At 41.9% G+C, this 26,084-nt stretch overlaps 2 protein-coding genes and 1 long non-coding RNA gene across 9 annotated transcripts in view; 1 reads left to right on the top strand and 2 right to left on the bottom strand.

Moving 5' to 3' along the window:
- taf4b (TAF4B RNA polymerase II, TATA box binding protein (TBP)-associated factor) overlaps positions 1–10,348 on the bottom strand; it is a 27,704-nt gene extending 17,356 nt beyond the window's left edge. The window contains exons 1-8 of one of the 7 annotated variants that reach the window (XM_037769024.1): positions 10,149–10,348; positions 9,969–10,023; positions 8,895–9,326; positions 7,728–7,849; positions 7,520–7,630; positions 6,475–6,606; positions 2,177–2,299; positions 1,129–1,218 (exon numbers count right to left, since the gene is read on the bottom strand). In XM_037769024.1, coding sequence (XP_037624952.1) covers positions 1,129–1,218; positions 2,177–2,299; positions 6,475–6,606; positions 7,520–7,630; positions 7,728–7,849; positions 8,895–9,318 — 1,002 coding nt within the window. In that variant the 5' untranslated portion in view covers positions 9,319–9,326; positions 9,969–10,023; positions 10,149–10,348. Of the gene's footprint in view, positions 1–1,128; positions 1,219–2,176; positions 2,300–6,474; positions 6,607–7,519; positions 7,631–7,727; positions 7,850–8,894; positions 9,327–9,534; positions 9,677–9,712; positions 9,868–9,941; positions 10,090–10,148 lie in introns of those variants that run through there. The other 6 variants (XM_037769025.1, XM_037769023.1, XM_037769022.1 and 3 more) reach the window with 6 other exon arrangements.
- On the top strand, positions 2,177–14,035 carry LOC119487955. The gene is made up of 3 exons (XR_005206830.1): positions 2,177–2,317; positions 2,551–2,666; positions 13,940–14,035. It is a non-coding gene; the product is annotated as an uncharacterized LOC119487955 (long non-coding RNA).
- Positions 14,036–14,446: 411 nt separating this feature from the next.
- ddx10 (DEAD (Asp-Glu-Ala-Asp) box polypeptide 10) lies at positions 14,447–24,191 on the bottom strand. The gene is made up of 2 exons (XM_037769017.1): positions 21,708–24,191; positions 14,447–16,628 (listed from the first exon to the last, which is right to left on the bottom strand). Exons 1-2 carry the CDS (start codon positions 23,172–23,174, stop codon positions 15,462–15,464), a joined length of 2,634 nt encoding a protein of 877 aa, XP_037624945.1. The 5' UTR covers positions 23,175–24,191; the 3' UTR covers positions 14,447–15,461.
- Positions 24,192–26,084: the final 1,893 nt, after the last annotated feature.

The raw sequence follows: 26,084 nt of genomic DNA on the forward strand, positions 1-26,084 counted from the left end.
AAACTAACTTGTCTGCAGTGTGGAGTGTGCGCGCATGCACGTGAGAGTGGAGCGAAAGAGCGACAACGAGCGCGGTGAGTGAGTGAAGGCAGGCAGGCAGGCAGGCAGGCAGGCAGGCAGGCAGAGGAGCAGAGTACAGCAGAGACTCCGGTCCTGGAGACCAAAGCTACGGTCTCCCCCGCGTCCTCCGACTGCGACCAACACTGTTTAACAGACGGGCTTCACTAGATAGAACTTTGCGGTTTTGGTGCTTCCGTGTAGTTTGTGTTGGAGTCTTGTATGAACAGCGTAGCAACACGCGAGCAAGCATGGGACACCGACCCGGATTGATTTATACGTGTAAGAAGTTACAAACAGTCCCTGAAGTGTGAGGGCTTTCAAGTTGAACAGTTCAGTAAATCTCACCAACATTCTGTCAAAGTGCAAAGCTAGCTGACCTGTGTGTGTGTTTCTGTGTCTGTGTGTGCTTCCCAGAGAAGATGATGACATCAATGATGTAGCCTCCATTAATTGATTTCTGATTTCTGAGATGAATTAATGATTTGAAGAATAATTGGTTTTCTTATTGGACTCATTATTTGAGTTTGGTTTTTCTCGCTTTAATAGGAAATTTGTGTGTAAAATGTGTTCTGAGTGTGACCCATACTTTTGATTTGATTACATATTTGTTGGGTTAAATATAGCCAGATTTAAATTTGATACAAATGAATTGATAGTTTGTGTTGAATCTTTTGTAGCAACGGTAATGGGGCTATCCGGGATAAATCTCAATGATTTCCAATATGTTTCTTTAAAGTGACATGGTAGAAATTCTGATTATTCTCCTGTCTTGAGCCTAAATATTATTTTGGATATCTTGGGTTATACCTACCCTACGTGTTCTTTTACCTCATAAACAACAGACACCGGCAGAGACGGGCAGAGCCTGGCTGTCATTAAAGAGTCATTAAAGCAGGCTGAAGTGAACTAAACACGGTGCAGTTCAGTAAAAAGGATCACATTTTATTCTGCTTTATTTTAAACGATACCGATCTGTTAAAATATATCCGGATTATTTAAAAGTCTACTCTAGTCTTGCGAGACTGTACAGGACGTGTAGACAACCCGAGGAGGGAATGAGAATATCACCTTGAGGAAAGGCACCAAGCAGGGCTGTGGAGTCGACTTCAACTCATGATAGAGCTGTTCTGTGAACTCCTCTGCTTCCAGCTTCCCTTCCTGCACGATAAAGGAAGGACAAAATTTTTTTATATTACCTAGAACATGATGTTCAAAACAAAAGAAAACAAGCCGGTAAATGAATACTTAAAATACACCATTAACATTATGCAGCTACAAATGGCAGAATGAGAAGAATAACAGGGATTTGACAAAATAATCTTAACTCAAGGTCTACTTACCAGCTTTTTAGTAAGTAGCTTCTTTTAATTGTACATGGTAGCAAGATTTTCTTAAAGGTCCCATATCGTGCTCATTTTCAGGTTCATACTTGTATTTTGTGTTTCTACTAGAACATGTTTACATGCTGTAATGTTCAAATAAACCTTTATTTTCCTCATACTGTCGGCCTGAATATAGCTGTATTTACCTGTATTTACCCTCTGTCTGAAACGCTTTCTTTTAGCGCATTTCGACGGAATTGCAACGAAATTGCAACAGAATTACGTTGCTAGGCAACAGCTTGGGTCCATGTGTACTTCCTGTCAGCTGTTGACATTCACATCCACTGCAACAGGAATAAACTGGGACACATTTAGAATGTTTATGTTTAAATCTGTGTAAAGGGTCTAAATATTGTATATTTGTGACATCATAAATGGACAGAAATCCTGACAGCTTGTTTCAAATGCAGAGTTTCTGAATACGGGCTGTGTGTGTGTTTCCCTGTGGATTAAGCGTTTCGATACTTTCACAGTATTTATATAGGACTTGAGCCTGCTTTATAATCAAAAAACATGAAAATCTCTCTTTTATATAATATGGGACCTTTAACAAATACTGTTGAAAACAGTAGATCTGATACATGTAGTACTAGTACTCTAATGATTGAATGAATTTGTAACACTGGTTAAAAACATAGAGACAACTGAAGGATTTAAGACGTTGTGATGCTTTTAAAGCTTCACATTGACATTCTAATATTTCATTATTCTACTCCGTGAAACTAGCTACGTACCAGCAGACTCCTGACCAGTCCTCTGACGTTGTTAGCCATGTTGGCAGACCTGGAGTCACTGGAGGCCAGCTTGATCAGAGTCACCAGGAAGTTCTTGCACTTCTTCACACTGTCCAGGGTCGCCTGTTGGTGAAACGTCAGGTGACGGACGATCTTGATAAAGGTCAACTTGGTAAATTTGTATTTTTTCATCCTGGACTCTATGTATATTCTCATGTTTCTGTGTCTAACTGACTAAACATCTGAAACTGGCCCAGTATTGAGGGTTAGAGCGCTGTAGATGGCAGCTGCTCACAGGCTGCAATACAGTGCTATTGGGGCAAGCTGGCACCATCATTTACATCCACTAAATGTGCTTGTTTTTACCATGACAGGCTCTGATTGTTATTATAAATGTCTGACAACATCGAGGAAAGAGTCTCGCTCAAGGAAGAAGTCTCCTTCTGAAATCTGGTGAGGTGACGTGTTGCTGGAAGTTAACGGTGGAATAGTGGAATACATCCATGGTGGAAACGTGAGTGTTATGTTGTGGTGGGAGTACAGGGAGCGTAGCTTAGTGTTCACTGAAAGATTTACAATGTCATGGCTGAATATTTAGATGATGTACACCATGTGGATGAGGTCTGAGAATCCGTATTTATTTGAGCCAGAGTATACGAACGAAGCTCCGGAGAGGTGGTGATCCTGTGGGTGCTGTGACCCTACTCTATGTCCGCGGAGGAAGAATGCTGTAAAGAGCGGGACCTGCTGCTGCCCGAGTATTCAGATTTCACAACCAGACTTCTCCTTGAACGGGACTTGGACACAACAAACAGACGGGATCAAGTGAAAGGTCAGAAACACGTGTTATTTCTCTGTAGGGTTCTTTCCATCGTGTTGTCAGACTGATAATAACAATCTGAGCCTGTCAGAGGCAAAGACAAGCACTTTTAGTGGACGTAATGTCACACTGATGCTGCTCACTGACCTCACAGCTCGGTTACAGAGTTCTCCCTCAATACTGGACCAGTTTCAGAATGTCTTGTTCCCATTAGTCACTTAAGACACAACAAAATTGGAGGATAGGGTCCAGATTGAAATATTCTGAAGTTAGCCTTTAACCAGTAGACACTGCCTAAATTGCTGATGCATCAGTAGCAAAATTTTGTATTGGTGTAAGAAAAAAAAAAAAAATCACAAATCATGACTACAAACAGAAGATGTACTGAAGAACCTTTTGTCCTGAGTAAAAAACAAACAGGGATTGTCAACATTAAAACAAGTGCACCTCTACCCAAGAAAACTCTACAAATTCACCAGTTTTGCCAATCGTACATAGATTCAAATCTTATGAATATTTTAATAGTAGAAAAAAACAGTACCAGTGAAAACACAAAGGAAGACTTGCTATCTTGTGTTTTTTTTTGTCTTGTTTTTTTCTGCACAACAGTAGAAACGCTACCTGTGGAGGAGATGTTAGGGTCCTGGCCAGGTGCTGCAGTTTCACACTGAAATTTGTTTTCAGAGGCCCTGTTCACACCTGACATTAACATGCCAGTCCTGAGTGATCCGATCCACAAGTGGACAGCTCTAAGTCCGTTCACACCTGGTATTAGAATGCGTCTCCACATGTGATCTGATCTCAATTCCCTGCTCTATATGCAAATAAACACAGCGGACGTTGTGACGTAATATTACATGAATGTCAGTAGTAATATCCTACATATTTGTGAATTCTGGTACATTTTTATTAACCATTATATAAATATAAGGTTATTTTACATGCTGCCTTTGCCAGGCAACAGCAGGGTACAGAGCTTCAGAGAGCCGGGGAGGAGAGCGACCGGGCGGACGGGCAGGTGTCAGCTCTGTGCAGAGCAGTGGGACAAACACGCAGACGCATCTCTGACAGGATGATAATAATGCACTTCCTGTTCCCAGTCTGATAGTCTGTAGATATGTAGCCTATAAACAAGCCAACAGGACACAGTGTTTCCATGCTGACAGACAGACCAGCGCTTGTGTCTGCCTGTCTGTTCACCTGAGGAGCTCAGAGACCCTCTGATCCCAGCAGGACATCAGATGAGTAGCCGGTCCTTAATGTGGCCCAGGACGCATTCACTACACACTGCCAGGGCTCTAGACTGCAACAAAAATGATCGCATATGTGACCTTTTTTTGGGAGTGTGCGAGTTAAATTTTTACCTAGTCGCATTTGTGCGAGTGCATGATCATTACTATATTGGAAACACGGTAAGAGCGTTGGATATTGCAGATGAAAGCAGTCCTTTTTGTTCCTCACTGGCGCAGCCTCTCTCTCCCCTCCTGCACTCTCCTCTGTTCTGTGTAAACCTTTGCGCGTGCACATACGCCGCCCCTACCACACGCGCATCACACACTACAGGGCGCCAAAGGGGAACGCTATGCTGTGTGTTTATTGTAGGCAATGTGGTCCATCCATTGCAGGTAACTCTAAACTTGTTAGTGGCTCAACACAGTTTAAGAGTGAGGCTTCACTCTGCGGGAGAGGCTTCTCATTACAAAAAAGAATTAAGTCAGATGTTAAGGCAAGTCTGCACACTGATACTATGGAAGACCTCATCAGAATACGGTGACCAGACGTCACTAACAAATTGTCCCGGTTTTCACTACAATTCAAATAATAATATTATACTTACATGGACGTTTATCATGTTCCATTCATTAATTAATTTGTGCGCATGAGATAAGTATACAGAGAGGCAGCACAGCGCACCGCTGCAGTCTCTATAGAGAGTGATGTTGCACGCGGTCAAGCCAACATTACGCATGGACGCAACAGATATCCGCTGGTTACATTAAGTGTAGTTTTGAGCCACAGAACCCGCCGTGCTTATGTGTACATAAAACGTGTCGTTTTGATTAATTATTTTACACAGTTCCTTCTGCGCATCAACAGGCATTTAACTCCTCTTATAACTCCCTCAGGACCGGCCGTTCCGTCTTTCACCCGGACGGTGTCTCCATCCTGGACAAAATGTCGTCTGAGCTCCACAATTTTAATTTTAATAGCCTGAGACGAAACAAGTTGAAAAATAATGTACGTAGACCCAGACAACAATCCGTTTCCTCTGAGGGAAACTCTACAGGACTCCCAAACTGTCAGTACGTCATGACGGGGATGGTCCTGTGATTAAAGGGGGAGAAAGTAGTGAATGTGATGAGTCATGATTGTCACTCACAGCGTCTAATGCCCCCACCTATAATAATACTTTCTTTCTGATCCCACTCCGTGCTCAAATGCACCACAGGTGTGCCAAGTTAGCCATCCTGATGAAAACGCCTATGGTGTGGACCCGCGTGCATGAATGTGCGTGTGCATGAACGTGTGGTACATTTAAGTGTCCCGGTTTTGTGGGTTTAAAAATATGGTCACCCTGCATCAGAATCAGTGTTTTTAGGGCCAGAGCTGTTGGACTATGATGCCAGGCAGGATGTCTGGCAGTGGCTCTCCCAGGGAAAGAGGGTTAAGAAGCCCAACTTTAAGAGCTGGCCCCTCTGAATTGCAGGGTTTGAAGGAACGTTGTGTTAAGTTAATTTAATTGAAGTTATGTTAATTTAAGTGCAAACATACATTCTGTTGTTATGCTTTGCTTTTAACAACATTTTTGTTAAGTTTTCTTTTGATGTGATAGAAGATGACCTATTTTGTTAAATCACTGTTCGTGGCAGAGAAACTTAATTTTCAGATTAAAATATTTTGGAAATATCAAGTTTTGAGGCATTGTCAATGTTTCCCTGGGGTATGTAAATTAAGACTTTTTATTAGCATGCAAGATCATTGATTAATACCATGCTGTAACCCAAAAAAAGGGTGCGACCAAATCATGTGCTGTGCGACCAACTGAGAAAGTTGGTAGCACCAGTGCTACCAGTGGAAAGGTTAGTCTAGAGCCCTGCTAAAATAATGAGGTCATATGTGGCCCAGACCACCTCTGAATGTGGTCTGAGGGATCGGATCTCAATGTGTCCTCAATGCGTCTTGAGTGCGTTCACACCTGTTCTTAGAGCTGTCCACTTGTGATCCGATCCCTCAGGGCCCATGTTAATACCAGGTGTGAACGGGGCCTCTGTGGATGCATGTTAATACCAGGTGTGAACAGGGCCTCTGAGGATGAATGTTAATACCAGGTGTGAACAGGGCCTCTGAGGATGAATGTTAATACCAGGTGTGAACGGGGCCTCTGAGGATGCATGTTAATACCAGGTGTGAACAGGGCCTTAGCCAAGTGAAACCCAAACTGAGGATGCAAGTCAGAGCTGGGGCTGGTTAGACTCACCTGACTAAGCGTGGCTGGCGTCTCCTTTCTGGTTTCCGTGACGACGGCGGCCTGACTGCGAGGCTGGCTCCCCCGTTCAGACGCAGCACTGAGGGTCTGGATTACAGCTGGTTTGGGAGTTACACCGATCACCTGAACAACACGATATAATCCATCACTATCACACACTCAAAACTAAAAACAGCAGCAGATAAAAGTGTCTACCGCCATGGTAGCAGGCATGTACGCACTGGTGACAGCCACTGCTGAATTATGCACACAAGACTAGAGTTGTGTGTGTCAGAGCAGCGAGGTGGAGACAGAGAACTGCTGGAATGTGTCCTCTGACAGGTTGACTCGAGTCATACTTGAACTTCACATGATTCAGTTTCATCTGAAAATGGGTAACTGCCCTGAAACAAACTCTCACACATCGGTGCATTTGGTCAAAGTCAAGTCCTTTAGGTGTAATTGTGATTCTGGTACGCGTTAAATCAACTGCACACTGATCCCCTAAATAGGAGGAGATCAGTCCAGGTCCAAGTGAACTCTGGTACTGGTCATTTATGGTGAGGAAGCAATGTGGACAAGCAACAGGACTACGTAATAATGAATTTAAACCTACAGGACTCATCTACCTGGTTATCCGTTGAGTTATCTAGCTATCCAGAGAGTTCTGCCCATTATCAGACGGTGAAAGGGGGGTTGCAACAACACTGTGTTGTGTTGCTTCATGTATTTTGGCAGTTCCTCATTAAAAATAAACAACCATCTTCTTAATTTTACAGCAGGCTTTCAGTCATCATTCTCATCATTTATGACAGGTGAACCCCATCTGCAGTCTAAACTAACAATGCTCACTTGTTCAACTGGTCTGTGAAGATGAACAGGTGAACAGTAAAGTGCTGGATAACGCTGGATAACCGTCATCATTACTCCTTATTAACGAGAGGTAAAGGTTATCATCATTTATGACAGGTGAGGTTGATTTGCAGTAAGAATGCTGAGGATCAGACAGTATATGAGCTGCTGTCAGTGACTGTTGAGAGTAAACCAGTTCATGTACCTTTACCACAGTGGTCTTCTGGACCGGTGCTGGTTGGAAACTGGGAGACGCTGCCATTCTGATCACAGTCACCTTCTCGCCACTTTTATTTCCAGCTGCTGCTGCTGACACCTGAATCCAGACGTGGCAGCTAGTTAGAGAATGACACTACAGTCGTCCGGTTTCAGGATCAAATCAAATGAAAGCGGCAACACACACACACACACACCTGTGGGAACAGTATTATAGGCGCTTGACCACAGACGCCTCTTGGTGCCTGCTGGGCCTGTGCCAAAGCCTGCTGGGATACCAGCATCAGCTGACCGCTGTCACTGCGGATCAACATCATACCTGCCAGAATTAGAGTCCAAAGTCACTCACTGTCATTAGCTGATGATTTGTCCTGAAAGGAGGGAGTGCTGGGTAAATTATATGTGTGTGTGTGTGTGTGTGTGTGTGTGTGTGTGCATGCATTGTGGACCAGATATAGTACAGACATTTAAAAGGGACTGTTTGTAAGAATCGGGAAATTGCTTGTTAACAGCGACACCTGTGACCGTTAAGTCAATTAAAGTCAGCATCCTGGTGCTCGGGCTCGCGCTTGTGCTCACTCTACATAGACATGAACGAGCATTGCTCAAAACAGTGAGGCGACATGTCAGCTAAAAACCTCAATATCACTCTATATTTCACCTGCTTGGCAGTAATGTTAGCTGACCAGACGAAGGTCTCTCCATGAATCAGTGCTGATCCTAGTGTTGGCTTTTCCTGCTTCAGCCTGACACTGGAGTTTTGGTCGTCACTTCACAAGACACGGGAAACCTCTGTTGGTCTGGAGGAGCTGCAGCATTTATTTCTGTACAAACGTCCACTGTACATTCACTAGATATTCTCAGAGCTAAACTAACTCTTCTCCAGTGTGTAGTGTGCGCACATGCATGTGACAGTGGAACGAAAGAGTGAGAACGAGCGCGGTGTGTGAGTGAAGGCTGGCAGGCAGAGGAGCAGAGTACAGCAGAGACTCCGGCCCTGGAGACCAAAGCTATGGTCTCCTCCGCGTCCTCCGACCGCGGCCAACACTGTTTAACAGACGGGCTTCACAAGATACAACTTTGCGGTTTTGGTGCTTCTGTGTAGTTTGTGTTGGAGCCTGAGTCTGAACAGCGTAGCCACACGCAAGCGCACATTGGAAACCGACCCGGATTGATTTATACGTGAAAGAAGTTACAAACAGTCCCTTTAAACAGTAACACAGTCTACTTAATATGTCAATTAGTATTCATGATGTTAAAGGTGGCAACATCTGTAAACATGACCTATATGAAGTGGTCCCCGATGAGAACATCACAATCAGGACCAGAATGTAGACCACAGACGGCGGCGTGCTGCAGCTCACCTGTCGGTATCTGGATATTAGCCGGGAGCTGTGTGGACGCGGCCTGCGGCAGCCGGGGATTCACAGTGACCGGCTGTGGACCCGCCGCCCTCGGTACAGTTATCACCACAGTCCTTCCCGGTGTTGTGGCCTGGTTCATGGAGGCCACCTGGCTCAAAGCTGCTTTCGTTACCTGTGGTTGGCCGTTAGCAATCACTCGCCCCGGGGTGGCCACCTTCGATACCACCATGACAGATGGAGAGGAAGTGTGCCGCCCTGGGACTGGAACTGTAGAGGTGGTAGGTTGGTGGCCATGATTAGCATGGAGGACTTTAGGAGGGGCAGGGACAGAGTCCCCCTTTGAGACACCTGCAGCAGAGATGGGCCCTGTTGCCCCGCAGCACTCCAGCTTTTGGGCTTCAGTTACCACTTGACTTGTGGCCATAATTATATCTGAATGGGAAAAACAAGGTGATTTTAATGCGTAATCCAAAAATGTGAAATATAAAAGCAAAAGTTTATTGGTTTCCAAAGTGCTATAACTTCATGTAATGATATATTAACTCAAGCTGTTCCCTAGTTAAAGCATTAAAACTAATGAACAGTAAACACAATGTTTCACAATTATTCAGCTAACTAACAGTTAACCTTCCTAACTCACCTCACACTTTACTGAAATGACTAGCTAGCTAGCTCGCAGGTAAGCTAACTTTATAGCTAAAGTTAGCCACGCTAACAAGAGCTAGCCGCTAGCCGCAACGTCAGAAGTTGAGTTTTAAACTCCTTCCTGTGTGTTTTGTTTGGTACATGATGAAGATGTTTTATGTGTGCAGACTTACTAACTAGCGTCACGTCTTTCAGTTTCACGTGAGACCAAGTTAGACATAATAAACTAACGTTAGTTTAACGTGACACAATAATGAGCATCATGAGTTCATGTTCAATAAACGTCGCGTTCCGCTGCCACATTTTGACCGGAAGTTGTCGTCATTTCATCCAAAGGAACACACTTTAAAAGTGAAATAATAATCGTTAGATGGAAACACCTCTATCATAAATCATATCTACCGAGCAGCAGGCTCCAGGAGAGCTCACCTGGTGGAGGCGCTTTCCGTGGCAGCGCGGTACCTGAACTCACCACAGACTAGTGCTGCGTTTGAGGGTCACACAGGAAAGATGGGCACCGTGATCAGCGACGGCTGGCTAAACAAGATTAATACATGATTTTATGGATAATGAATGGGATATATTCATGTCCCATTCATTGTTACTAACTTCATTTCTTCCCCGGACTCCTTGTGCTTTCTTGTCTCGCAGGTAACCATGGAGCGGGGTTTCACCCGGAGCGGGGTTTCTGGATTGTGGTTTCGTCCGGTGCCTGCTTGACACCAGCTGCTACCATCATTAATTAATTCCGTCTGTACGAGGGACAAACAAGGCTTAGTGACAAAGTGGCAGCCTGGAGAATGAGACTTCTCGGTCACTGCCAAAGACACCAAGAACTCCCAGCAAGCATGCTGATGCTGCGGGAACCAACGCACGGGCATCGATCACAGGGACGTCCCACACCAACACACATGGCCATACTGAGGACAGATGCTGGACAGTGCTGGCGAACGAGCCAGATGTATGGACGACTGAGATAGCTGGAAGCTCCACTTGAAATCCCGTCTGAGGACGACCCAATGATATCAATTCTGATAGTTGTATTATCACTCTTACATTCACTACTATTGTTTTTTGTTATTAGTCCTACTTGTATTAGTTATTACAGCTGCTATGCTATTATTGTGGTTGCTTCTCTATCTATCTATCTATCTATCTATCTATCTATCTATCCCCCAGCCGGTCTCGGCAGATGGCCTCCCACCCTGAGCCCGGTTCTGCTCCAGGTTTCTTCCCACTAATCAGGGAGTTTTTTCTGGACACAGCGCGCTTGGTGGATCGTGTTGGGTCTCTAAACTATGTTGTACGGTCTAGACCTGCTCTATATATAAAGCGTCTCGAGATAACTTCTGTTATGATTTGATGCTATATAAAAATAAATTGAATTGAATTGAATTTTATTACGATATATGTGATTTGGACATGATATATGGACATAATCTGATGTAATGTAACGCTATGTGACGTAGGCTTTGACCGGGTAAAATGAAACACAGACGTTATTTCCGCCAGCACTCAGCATTCATAAAACTCCTTGGACGGGTTGGAAAGTTTAGTATTTTTCTTATTTATGTTGTTTATATGGTGACTTCTACTAACACATACTTGCTGAAATACGGTATACTTCTTTTAGAGTTTCAGAACTCGTCAATCAATAAAATAAGTAGCCTAATCATTAGATTAATAAGGTAATAAAGTCTGGGAAGAAAAGCATAGCATTTACGGGTATTGATCTATATAGAAAGTATACACAATATACTTATTTTCTTTTCTACAATGATGTTGAACATGTCAAGTGTTCAAATAAATATATGAGCCAAAAAAATGTTAGAAATTGAAGTCGACAGAGTGTAACATAAAAAATACTTAAGTTCTCCTAATGAGGTGGAACATTCACTTCTGACAGCACTCCAGTTTATTCAGTCACCTTCATTCCTGCTGTAGAAAGTGGAACTTTAGAGCATGGGATTGGAAATATCTTTTTTTTTTATTTTAGAAAATATAAGTACATTAACAGTTTATACATACAAAAACTGCTCATTTCAGGGGTACATTTATAAATTAAACAATAAAATAAAATAAATCAAAAATATACATCTATATAAAGAAAAAGTACTACAAATTTAGAATAATTATCATCTGTCCATAAGAAATGTATCAAATTCATAATCAGTTTGAATTATTCTTAAGATTCTTATATTATTCTTGATAAAGCATGGACATATCTCCCTGAGGAGGAGGAGGAGGAGGAGGAAGGGCAACCAGGCGGTGTATTGAGTCACTCTACTGCCCCCTGCAGGAGACAGATGTGTTCTACATATAGCTTCACATCTGGCTGTTTCAGCTCTGAGAGGTTAATCACTGCATGGGGACTCGTTGTCTCAGGGTGATCATGGGATCAGAACCTTTCTGTCATGAGCTGAAACATACTGAGTGCTGTTGATGAGGACATTTAGGAAATAAGTTTTTCCATGAGACACTTTTATAAAGTTATAAAGTGAAATGTGTTTTCATCAAGACAGTCCGTTCAGTTTAGGAAAAAAAAAGAAAATTCTCTTGACCTGCAAGTCAGAGAACCAAGAAAGCAAAGAGACCCCTCTGACATCATCAGTCAGGGATGATACAGGTTTCTTAGTGAACCACAGTTGTTTGATAAACCTGGACAGGGGTTAGAATAGATCATCCAAATCTTACTGTTGCTGCTGTGACTCCTTGAGCCGGAAATAAAGAAATAAAACTAGTACTTCTGTCACTTACTGTATGTGCACGGCTGAGTGCAACACTATGACGGCCTTTGAGGAGAGAATATAGCAAAGAGTGCACCATTATCCCCGAATGATCCGTCACACTGACATGACGATGGAGGAGTTGTTGGAGAGACAAAGGGGTGCAGCAAGGACGAGGTTACGACAGCAGGGACTATTTAGACGTGGTGGGACGACACGATCGGTGTCCAGTTTGTTGGAAGCAGACTGAGGTCTTAACTAGGGCCGTCCCCAATACTAGTTTCTAGGCTTCAAAGCTTCAGCGAGAAATAGTCAGAGGTGTTCGAAGCTTTGCAGCGCAGCGGGCTGACATGTTCTTCTGTCTGTCTGCCTGTCTGTCTCTCTCTGCCTCTGTCTGTCTGCCTGTCTGTCTCTCTCTCTGCCTCTGTCTGTCTGCCTTTCTGTCTCTCCGTCTGTCTGTCTGTCTGTCTGTCTCTCTGTCTGCCTTTCTGTCTGTCTCTCTGTCTGTCTGTCTGTCTGTCTGTCTGTCTGCCTTTCTGCCTGTCTGTCTTTCTGTCTGTCTTTCTCCCCGTTTCAGTGCCACACTAATGTACACACACACCTCTACACACAACAAACAGCGATATCCATCTGAGAATAACTAATAATAATAATAATTAATATTGAATATGAAGACTGAATAATGTTGTGAGATAATTCCTTATTTCATGGACTATTTAGGGATTTATACATTATTATTACATACCTATATATATATGTATATATATATAACTTTTTTTAAAACGAAGCATTCGAATAGTGATTTGGAGGTTGAATACCATGGCAACGGTCAGAGCATCCGGGTCAGCCCTAGTCTTAACTCCTGACACCGATAACTACCGAGCCAATAATCCTACAAATTTACAGAGTCAAATCCAATTTCAAACATTTCAAACTGAACACTGAGATGAGCAATAGAAATATCTTTAATAGAATAACTCAATGTCCTGACATTAAATTACTTTTACATAAGAAAAGAGTTCCATCATGGATGTTATTAATTACAAGACCTCAGGACTCTCTGATGATGAAAAAGGTTTAGAGTCGATACACAAGAACTCAGAGAGAGAGAGAGAGAGAGAGGGAGAGGGAGAGGGAGAGAGAAGAAACAGGAGGCTCTGGACACGGGACTGCAGATTCAGATAACAGCATGGAAACTCAACCCATATCAAATCCTCTGTTCTAATCACACTGTAAATACAAAGTACGTAGTTTCAACATCACACTTGGAAATTAAAGATGCACTCCACAAACTTACCATCCAACCTGTAAACACAGTAGTATAATGTTTTCTGTGGCTCTTAAAGGGTATCTTTGGTATTTTTCATCCTGGACTCTCTACGTATAATCTCATATTTCTGTGTCTAACTGACTAATAGGGACAACATCTGAAACTGGTCCAGTATTGAGGGTTAGAGCGCTGTAGACGGCAGCTGCTCACAGGCTGCAATACGGTGCTATTGGGCAAGCTGGCACCGTCATTTACATCCACTAAATGTGCTTGTTTTTACCATAACAGGCTCTGATTGTTGTTATAAATGTCTGACAACATTAAGGAAAGAGTCTCGCTCAAGGAGAAGTCTCCTTCTGAAATCTGGTGAGGTGACGTGTTGCTGGAAGTTAACGGTGGAATAGTGGAATACATCCATGGTGGAAATGTGAGTGTTATGTTGTGTTGGAGTACAGAGAGCGTAGCTTAGTGTTAAAGGTCCCATATTATGCTAATTTTCAGGATCATACTTGTATTTTGTGTTTCTACTAGAACATGTTTACATGCTGTAATGTTAAAAAAACCCTTTATTTTCCTCATCCTGTATGCCTGAATATACCTGTATTTACCCTCTGTCTGAAACACTCTGTTTTAGTGCATTTCAATGGGATTGCGTTGCTAGGCAACAGTTTGGGTTCATGTTTACTTCCCGTCAGCTGATGTCGTTAACATACACTGCAACAGGAAATAAACTGGGACACATTTAGAATTTTTATGTTTAAAACCGTGTAATGGTCTAAATATTGTATATTTGTGACATCACAAATGGACAAAAATCCTAACGGCTTGTTTCAAACGCGTAATTTCTGAATACGGGCACACATATAAGCACTTAAACCTGCTTTATAATATAAAAGACCTGAAAATCTCACTTTACAATATGGGACCTTTAGTTAAAAGATTTACAATGTCATGGCTGAATATTTAGATGATTTCCACCATGTGGATGAGGTCTGTGAATCCTTATTTCTTTGAGCCAGAGTATACGATTATTCAGATTTCACAACCAGACTTCTCCTTGAGCGGTACTTGGATACAATAACAAACAGACGGGATCAAGTGAAAGGTCAGAAACACGTGTTATTTCTCTGTAGGGTTCTTTCCATCATGTTGTCAGACTGATAATAACAATCTGAGCCTGTCAGAGGCAAAGACAAGCACTTTTAGTGAACATAACGTCACACTGATGCTGCTCACTGACCTCACAGCTCGGTTACAGAGTTCTCCCTCAATACTGGACCAGTTTCAGAAAGTGTTGTTTCCATTAATCACTTACACACGAAAACATGGGAGAATAGGGTCCAGGTTAAAAAATACAGAAGTTACAGGAGCTTTGTCAAGTATGAGGAAAATAACCCTGATGATGACGTCATCAAGGTTATGTGTGGAATTTGGACAAATTTAACAAAAAGTTACATCAGAATTTGATAACAGTTGAGTGTGTTGTTTAAATGTGATTAAACCTCAGCCACACAGCCCTGATGAAGAAGACTTACAGAGTGGAACTCTCAATAATACTCAAGGATGTTATTATAACTTTGATTGTTGCTTATTTAGTCAGGTATTACAGTATTTCATTTTATATATAAATGAGATTGAAGTCAAGGTTTCAGGGGCTTTAATGAAATAATGGCATCGGTTGCATCAGTGGAGTTGTAGGATTGACCCATACTATGGATTAAATGTCTGGATTTCAGCGCTCTGATGCTTCAGTTTTGACCACTCATATCTCTTATGAGTCCTCCAACGTTGTGGATGTGCAAACAGTGAAGCGCTGGACTGTACCTTCCCCTTTTCAAATGTCAACACGTCTTGTGCTTCTCTGTTTTCTCGTTGAACTATCAGAACTTTATTTAACTGACTGGTTTCATACTGTCCCGTTTTTCTCTACCTGTGACCCCCCAGCAGGTGTAAGACCAACTCCTCGTCTTCAGCCAGAGACAGACCAGTGTCCAGGGCTGTGTGCGCATCATTCTGATGCCTCCCTTTCTTCCTCTTCCCTGCTGTGAGCTCCTCCTCTTCCTCATCACTGCTTTCACTGCTGTGCTGCCTTTTGGCCGACGTGATCGGATCCTCCTCTTCCTCGGAGTGCAGTTTGTCGGGGTCCGGCAGGGTGCTGGCGTCAAACTCGTCTTCGCTTTGGTTGGCCAGGTACGCATGCACCTCGTCCTCCTCATCAGAGTTGCGTCCGTGCTGCTTGCTGGCCTCCCTCCTGGCTTCCTTCTCCTTCAGCCTCTTCTCCCTGTGTTTGGCTTTCACTTTGCGACTGTACTCCTGCTTGTCAAACGCCTGGTCCTCGCGTTTCAGCCTCTCCCTGGCCTTCTCCATGTTGATTCCTGAAGCCCCCTCCTCTTCTTCCTCCTCTCCACCGGTCACAGCACGTTGGACTGGAGGCCACAGCTGCACGGCCTCTCCTTCTTCGCTGAAAGCCACTTTGGTGTTGACCTGGAAGTTTCTCTTAAGGGCCTTTTTGGCTTCTTTGAACTTTGTCTCTTTTTCCATTTTCTTTTTGGAGCCCTCGGCAAGTTCCTCGGAACTCTCCTCGTCCCCCGAGACATTGAAGACATCCTTTCTTTTGACTGTCAGCAGGTCCAAGTCTTTCAGATCATCGTCATCCTCACTGTCATCTGCACCCAGAAGAAGCATCTTGGACCGATCCACCTCTTCTTCCTCATCATCATCACCTGAACCTTCGGACTCTGAGCTCTGGCTGTCCTCATGAGGAGCGTTTCCCTTCAGCTGGGCCTTAAAGCTCTTCAGCTCGTCCTCTTCTTCGGACTGCTCCTCCTCCTCCTTTCTCTGGCCTCCTTTCTCAGCTCTATGTGCCTGAGCTTTACTTAGAAAGCGCACCCTCGGAGCCACGGCGAGGCCCAGAGAGTGAGCGTACTCCTGAATCTGGAGCTTAAAGACGTCAAACACCTCTTTGTTCTTCATCAGGTAGACGGAACGCAGGTAGGACATGAAACACCTCTGAGCTCTCTCCTTCTGCTCCTTCTCCTGGGCCAGGAAGGCCTCCAGCTTCTGCTGAACACTCTGCAGTTTGTCTGGATTCACCTGGAATCAATCAGAAAACAAGATGAATGAATACAGATGTTGTCTACCACTCTTTTATTGTTGGAAGTAACACTCAAATCTATACGTTTGTATTGTAATTAAAGACATCCTGGGGACTTTTTGACCACTAGTAGTGCTACAGAGTAATAATTTGATGAGGGGTACTTATTTTGTTATAGTTGATGGTTATTTTGCTATCATCAGCGCGTCCAGGATGCTGATAATGCTACATTATGAACAACAAATTCATTAAACAGCGCTTACTTCAGTGTACTGGTAGTGTAGGACTCCACTGTTTAGAATACCTCTACATACTGATCAGGGTCTGAAATTAGCACCCGCCACCCGCCAAATGCGGGTAAATTGTTGGCAGTGGCAGATAGAATCATCAGGCCACCTGCCACTTTGGCAGGCAGGGAAAACGCTAAGTCCCATTGTCCCGTTGGCCGAAAAAAATATGATCGGGGAGGAAGAAAATTTTGGAACCAATTTTGGACGAGAGTTGAAAGAAATTCCTTCAATTACATTAGAATGATCGGTGATGAAAATTACTGTACGTTTTGTGTAGCGCACCGTTATTATTAAACCTCCGTGAAATACACGCTACGATGTAATTTGAACACTGTAATTTACCATGTATATAATGTTTTTCATGTAAAATATATCGAACATTGAATTACATCAGATCTAAAATGTAATTCATTTAGCGCAGAGATTTCAAATTGTGGCAGATAAAATTTCTGAGTGGCAGACAAACAAAAATACTTACCTGCCACAGTGGCAGGCAGTGAACAAAGTTAATTTCAGACCCTGATACTGAATTCATGTTAACCTGGAGTATAAACTATTAGAATACCATTACATACTGATGAAGTAATTCATGTTAACCTGAAGTAAAAACTATTAGAATACCATTACATACTGATGAAGTAATTCATGTTAACCTGTAGTCCAGGACTCTACTGTCATCATTCTGTTCTCTTCCCTCTGCTGCTGATGTGACCAGACTGCTGCTAGAGATGAGAGGCTGGTTGGTCTCAGCCTCTCATCTCTAGCTAATAGGGCTGAGCTGTTATCTAGTCAGCCTTGTGTAAACACACAGAGCCCCATTCTGAGCCGGGTTTCCGAGTGCCGTCTTTATATATATATATATATATATATATATATATATATATATAGAGACGGCACTCGGAAACCCGGCTCAGAATGGGGCTCTGTGTGTTTATATTATATATATATATGATATATATATATCATATATATATATAATATATATATATATATATATATGATATATATATATCATATATATATATAATATATATATATATATATATATATGTCCAAGTAGAGATTCATATATATATATATATATATATATATATATTATATATTATATATTATATATAATATAATTATATATTATATTATAATATATTGTATATTATATATATTATATATATAATTATATATATCAAATTATATAAATATATATATAATTATATATATATAAATAATTATATATATATATATAAAATTATATATATATATATAAAATTATATATATATATATAGATATATATATAGATATATATATCTATATATATATCTATATATATATATAATTATTATTATCATCAACCACACAAGATGTGTTTGTTAACAGATGAAACCTTCACTGCACAACATGAGACTAATATAAGTAAGTAAACTACAATGTTATGGATTTAGATCAAGTGCCATCACATTTATGAAGAATTATCTTTTATGCAGAACACAAAGGGTGTATTACAATGGCAGCATGTCTAACAGTAAAGGGCTTGACTGTGGCCTGCCGCAGTTCAGCTGTCTTGGACCTCTCCTGTACTCCATCTTCACAAATGACTTGCCATCTGTATTGCATAAAGCTAGTATACAAATGTACGCCGATGATTCCACACTGTATTACGCAGCAAATACAAGCGGAGACCAAGTACTATCTTTAGACCTAAACTTGGTCTTTGATTGGATAAAACAAAATAAGTTGGTACTAAATATCTCAAAAACCAAATCCATTATTTTGGGATCTAGTCATAAGCCGTCATCTATGCCCACAATGAATCTCTACTTGGACAGTGAACCTATACAGCAGGTGGATAAGGTCACATTACTGGGACTAACTATAGACAATCAATTGTCATGGGTAGAGCACATAGACACAATTGTCAGGAAAATGGGAAATGGTATCTCCATGGCAAAAAAATGCCTTCCGTATGTTCCAGCACACGTTCTGGGACAAGTAGTTAAATCTTTAAGTTTAAGCCACCTGGACTATTGCTCACCTGTATGGTCTTCTGCACTGAAAAGCATACTGCGGAAACTACAAATTGCCCAAAACAGAGCTGCAAGACTTGTGTTACACTGCCTCATGAGAACGAACACAGACAGCATGCATCATAAACTGTCATGGTTACCAGTAGAGAAAAGACTTGCCTTAAGCACAGCGACATTCTTTAGTAACAGCATTTATTCTACTAAACCCGAGTTTTTATACAGTCAAATTACCAGATGCAGGGACGTTCACAGTCATTTCACTAGAACAGCAGGTGATGGCCAAATCATGTTACCTCACCCAAAATTGAATGCCTTAAAAAAGACGGTCATTTACTGTGCCATCACTCACTGGAATAGCTGCCCTCTTCACATCCGTCAATCCTCTAACAAATCCTCATTCAAATACTATCTACGAATACATTACTTAAACAGCTGATCAATAGTCCAGTGTTGGTCATGTATGGTTTTCGTTGTTTTTTTTGTTCCTTTTCCCCGATGATGGGCCTTGAGGCTAAACAAAAATTGTGGAAGATTGTGTATGAATTTGAAATTTATATATGTTTGAAAATGTGAGTGTTATTGGTGTAACACAAATGTGATGTTGTATATAGTATGTATGTGATAAATTAATGTACATGATTTCGGACCCCAGGAAGACTAGCTGGTGCCATTGGTATCAGCTAATGGGGATCCTTTTTAAATAAATAAAATAAATAAATAAATATCTTTCAATCTAGTGTTAAAGGTCCCATATTGTAAAAAGTGAGATTTTCATGTCTTATTATAAAGCAGGTTTAAGTGCTATAAAAATACTGTTAAACTACCAAAATGCTTAATATACGGAGAGACACACACAGCCCGCATTCAGAAATTGTGCGTTTGAAACAAGCCGTTAGGATTTCTGTCCATTTGTGATATCACAAATATACAATATTTAGACCATTACACAGTTTTAAATGTAAACATTCTAAATGTGTCCCAGTTTATTTCCTGTTGCAGTGGATGAGAATACCATCAGCTGACAGGAAGTAAACATGGACCCAAACTGTTGCCTAGCAACGCAATTCCGTTGCGATTCCGTTGAAATTCACTAAAAAGAGCGTTTCAGACAGAGGGTAAATACAGGTATATATTCAGGCAGACAGTATGAGGAAAATAAAGTTTTTTTTTAACATCACAGCATGTAAACATGTTCTAGTAGAAACACAAAATACAAGCATGAACCTGAAAATGAGCATAATATGGGACCTTTAAATATTAGAATTTTTAGTATTAGAATGGATTCTGCGCAGGCCTGGCTCATCTCCAACGAGCCTTTTATTACATGTTATTACCTCCGCCTAGGCCGAAGGCCTAGGAAGGAGGTTATATTTTCACCCGCGTTGGTTTGTTGGTTTGTCCGTTTGGACGACAACTCCAAAAGTCCGCTATGGATTTGAATGAAATTTTTTGGAGGGGTGGGGTGTGGCACAATGAACAATCCATTAGATTTTGGTGGCGATCCGGATTCGGGATTTTTTTTTAATAACTCTGCTCAGCCTGTGCATTAACACCACAGGCTTTAGGACATGTGCAGTGTAACTGATGACGCCTTCATGCAGCTCTCTCCTTCTGCCAGCTTTCCTCATCAAACACGTGACGGTTTACTTCGACCAAGGCACACTTGGTGATTGTTGCAAAGAGTGACGACAACGCTTTAGGTGGATTTTATTTTGTTTCTGACCACCTCCACTGAAGCCTTTTTACGATGCTCCGCTATGCTGCTCCGCGACGTACAGCTGATCTCAACATAAACAAGCGACGTACATGAAACCTGCATTGGCGGAGGTCGGCGCTCTGCGAGTGCACTTCTAGTTATTGGCTGAAATACCATTATTGGAACAATAGCAATAATTACATTCTCTCACTAATCAGACAATATTATATCGCTGCCGAAATCATGCATCCCTAAAAAAAGTTCTCACACTAACCACTTAAAGGTCCCATATCGCGCTCATTTCCAGGTTCATACTTGTATTTTGTGTTTCTACTAGAACATGTTTACATGCTCTAATGTTAAAAAAAAACACATTATTTTCCTCATACTGTCTGCCTGAATATATACCTGTATTTACCCTCTGTCTGAAACGCTCTGTTTTAGTGCATATCAATGGAATTACAATGGAATTACATTGCTAGGCAACAGTTTGGGTCCATGTTTACTTCCTGTCAGCTGATGTTATTTACGTACACTGCAACAGGAAATAAACTGGGGCACATTTAAAATGTTTATGTTTAAAACTGTGAAATGGTCTAAATATTGTATATTTATGACATGTTATATGGACAGAAATCCTAACGGCTTGTTTCAAATGTGCAATTTCTGAATGCGGGCTGTGTGTATTTAACAGTATCTATATATCACTGCTTTATAATATGAAAAGACCTGAAAACCTCACTTTTTACAATATGGGACCTTTAAAATTTGTATTTCTTTGTACTGCTCGGCACTGAAAAAAATGACATTTAAAACGATTCAATAGCAACAATCTCTTTTTATAGTGTGTTTCCTAACATATGATGTATAAACTAATTCATCTTATATTATGCACTTTATTACAGGACAGAACCCCCATGCTCTCTGGGTGTGGTCATGTTGTATAACGGCCTGAACATGACCTCAGCTGTAACCAGTGTACAATGCATTAATTACACTGTGTGTGTGTGTGTGTGTGTGTGTGTGTGCGTGTGTGCGTGTGCGTGTGCGTGTGGTGATGCTGGTCTCACCTGGATCTTATTGATGGGGACCTTCTTCTCCTGCAGCTGGCTGACCATGCCCCTCTCCTCTGAGGGGAGCAGCAGCAGCAGGGCCTGCCCCCCCTCCTGGTACCTGGCGGTCCGGCCCACCCGGTGGATGTAGGTGTCCGCGTCCTCCGGACAGTCGAACTGCAGCACCCAGTTGACGGCGGGGAAGTCCAGGCCTCTGGCGGCGATGTCCGTGGCGAAGAGCACGGCGTTGTTCTTCCTCAGGAAGTCGTTGTAGACTTCCACCCTCTTCATCTGCTGCTGCTTGCCGTGCAGAGCCAGGACGGGCATGCCGGGTCGGAGGCGGCAGAGGGTCCGGAACAGGTACTGCACCTCCTTGCAGCAGGCGAAGAAGACGATGATCTTCTTCCTCAGGTGGCTCCTGATGAAGGAGTAGAGCATGTTGACCTTCTGCTGGAGCTCACACACCACGTAGCTCTGCTCCAGGGTGGCCGGCGTGCTGAACTTGGCCTTCTCGTGGACCCACACGTACTCCGGGTCTTTGAGGCTGAGCCGGGCCAGGTCTTTGACCGACTTGGTCTGCGTAGCGGAGAACAGCAGTGTCTGCCGGGACTTGGGGAGGTTCTCCACGATAGCGTTGATTGTCTCCGCGAAGCCCATGTCCAGGATGCGGTCCGCCTCGTCCAGGACTAGCATGTGGAGGTCGGAGGCGTGGAAGGAGGACGTCTCGTCCATGTGCTGGAGCAGCCGGCCCGGGGTGCAGATGACGATGTTGGTCCGGTGGATCTTCTCCGACTCGTTCTTCAGGTCCTTCCCGCCGATGATGAGCCCCGCGGAGAACTCGTGGTTCTTGCCCACCTTGCGGAGGACCTGGAAGGTCTGGTAGGCTAGCTCTCTGGTGGGGGATATGATGAGAGCGCCGAGGCCGTCCACGGAGCTCCATTGCTGCCGGTAGAGACACTCCAGCACCGGGATGAGGAAGGCTAACGTCTTCCCGGAGCCGGTCTTAGCGGCGCCGAGGACGTCTTTACCGAGCAGAGCGAAGCGGATGGTCTGTCTCTGGATCTCCGTGGGCTGCCGGTACTGGGCTCCCTGGAGACCCAGCAGGGTCTTCTTGGAGATGGGGAAGTCGGAGAACTTGACGGCGTCCTTGGACTGGATGTCTCCGTACCTGCTGACCAGCCGCTGGATGTACTCCCGCTCCACCTGCCACTCGGGCTTCTTCTCCGGTCGGCCTCGCTTCACCTCTCGCTTCGTCTTGTTGTACTTTTTCTTCCATTTCTCGAAGTCTTTGACGGGGTCGACGCCGTCTTTCATCTTCGCAGGTTTAGGTTTCTTCCCGGAGGAGTTAGCGCCTTTCTTCTCCATGATTTCAGATAGAAACAGAACAAGAAAACAACACAACACGGCGGCTGTTGCTGCTGCTGGACAGCGTGGAGACGAGACGGAGGAGACAGCTTCCTGTCGCATGGAGCACGACGTCATCATCACGGGACATTTGGACTCTACATTATTTTGCCCTCAGGTTTACCTGTCAGGTACTTTGTACCTCCTGAATCTAAATGACTATTAAACAGGAGCACTTGAAACATTTATCTCTTTGTCTTATTATTTTATTTTCTGTCATATCATATTTTTTGTGACCCTACACAGCTTTATTCCGTCTGGACTTTTAAACTAGTTTAGTCAATCAACAGAAAATGAACTCATCATATCGTCATTCATAGTTTTGAGTTTTTTTTGGGTTGTTTTTTTCAGAAAAAAAATCCAAAATTTGGTTCTAGCTTCTCAAATAAAAAAAGATCTGGTTCCCTCAGTCTTCTATGATAGTAAACTAACAATATTTAGGTTTTGAACTTTTGGTTGAAGATGTCACTTTGGGCTTTGGGAGATTGTAATGGGCATTTTTCCCTATGTACTGACATTTTATTGACTAAATGTCTGATTGATTAATCAAGAAAACAATCGACCGATGAATTGACAATGAAAACCAGAAGCAGACCCATATACTGGACATTAGTTTAGAGCTCTGTCAAAGATAATAAATAATACCACTCCCTGAAAAAAATAAGTAATGAAGTAAACAATATAATACATACATAATATAATTAGATCAAATTGAACACCTATTCATTATTTTACACAGAATTTATGCAATGCCTAAAATTATATTTCATCAATTAACAGAGAGGAACAGGGAGCAAATATAACCAAATGTCTTCAAGAAGTAAATATTTAAGGATCTGTAAGGAAGCAGGTAAAATGTTTTATTGTCTCAACGATTTACTGTATATGATATGATTTGATGTGAGTTGCAGTGATTGACAGCTACTTAGAGACAGCTTGGCTCTGATTGGTTGCTTTTGTTCGGGCGCAGTGGAATCTTGCAAATGCTATTAGGAGCACGAGGAGGAGGCCTGATGTTTTTTTCACAGATTATCTGTCTCATGTACTATGAGATATGTATATATGACAAAGTTATTTTTATTAAAGTTTAAAGCTTTAAATGGAGACGTTTGAAAAAAATTACTGATCTGATCTCTTTTTTTTCACAGTTTACACAGTCAGAAAAATACAACATCAGCATCAATCTGTCACGGCTTTTTAATTCACAAAATAACAAAATGGCATCTCGAGAGGACATTCTTACACATGCATAACAACATGTATGAGTATCCAGTCGTCATTTTAAAATACTTTATCTTGAAAACTGTTGGACTGTATAGAAAACCATGCAGTCAGATCATGAGCTGTAGCCCCCAGCCAGGTCCCAATAACAGCTTCAGGAGTCCACCGTTAACCGCTAAACATCAGCATGACGTTCATGCATTCTGGACATGGCACATTGAGCAGCCTCAGCCTGAGGTCTGAGACCCATGGTGGAGATGACTAATGGCAGGATTGGGCAATATGACATTCTGTATATACCAGGGGTCAGCAGCCTTTACTATCAAAAGAGCCATTTTAGGCAAAAACAAAAAAAATCTGTCTGGAGCCGCAAAACATTTGAGCATTGTGATGAAGGTAACACAGTTTATAGTCTAAGTATATAGTATATAAGTATATATAATAAGTATCTAATGTAGTGAGGGCCAAAGTGCAAATGTATTACGGAGTATTAGGGCCACATTGAGGGAAAAAAAATCGGAGATTTCCAGAATAAAGTCATAACTTAACGAGAAAAAAGGTTGTAATGTTACGAGAATAAAGTCATAACTTTACAAGAAAAAAAAGTCGTAATATTACGAGAATAAAGTCATAACTTAACGTGAAAAAAGTTGTATTATTACAAGAATAAAGTCATAACTTTACGAGAAGAAAAGTCAGAATATTACGAGTATAAATTCAGAACTTTACGAGAAAAAAAGTCATAATATTACGAATAAAAAGTCATAACTTAAAGAGAAAAAAGTAATAATATTACGAGAATAAAGTCATAACTTTACGAGAAAGAAAGAAAAAAATGACAAATTACTACTTTACAATATTATGACTTTATTCTCATAATATTACGACTTTTTTCTCGTTATATTATGACTTTATTCCCGATATCTCCGATTAATTTTTTTGCCTCAATGTGGCCCTAATACTCCGTCGTACTGTCGTGCCATACACCTACAACAATGATAAATAAAAATAAAATGTAAAACAAAAAACAGTTATTCATTTCCATTTTTAAAAATCCACAAGGAGCCACTGAAGAGGGGCTGAAGAGCTGCATGTGGCTCCGGAGCCGCAGGTTGCAAAACCCCTGGTATAAACACATACATACAGAAATGTGCCAACTGTTGAAGATTTTGCCATACGGTTGATACTTTGGTGGCTCTCCCTTTAGTATTTCTGGGGGGAATTAGGACAATGTGGGCAATGTTGGAAATCACAGACATTTTTGAATCAATGTGATGCAGTATCTTGTTTTTTTTTCGGGTATTTAATTCAATAGATTGGCCAAAAACAGACATTAACATCTTGTTGTGTTGTCTATCAATGGTTTCTCCATTGAATTTCTAGGAAATATACTATATCACAATATAAAATTACATGTACCGTGATAAAAGACTGTGTCTCTATTTCATATTAAAGGTCCCATATCGTGCTCATTTTATTTTCCTCACACTGTCTGAAATGCTCCGTTTTAGTGCATTTTAATGGAATTGCAACGGAATTACGTTGCCAGGCAACAGTTTGGGTCCATGTTTACTTCCTGTCAGCTGATGTTATTTACATACACTGCAACAGGAAATACACTGGGACACATTTAGAAAGTTTATGTTTAAAACCGTGTGATGATCTAAATATTGTATATTTGTGACATCGCAAATGGAGAGAAATCCTAACGGCTTGTTTCAAACACACAATTTCTGGATACGGGCTGTGTGTATTTCTCAGTATACTGAT

Source organism: Sebastes umbrosus, chromosome 5 (genome assembly GCF_015220745.1).
Source record: "Sebastes umbrosus isolate fSebUmb1 chromosome 5, fSebUmb1.pri, whole genome shotgun sequence".
In the NCBI taxonomy this organism is placed as follows: domain Eukaryota; kingdom Metazoa; phylum Chordata; class Actinopteri; order Perciformes; family Sebastidae; genus Sebastes; species Sebastes umbrosus.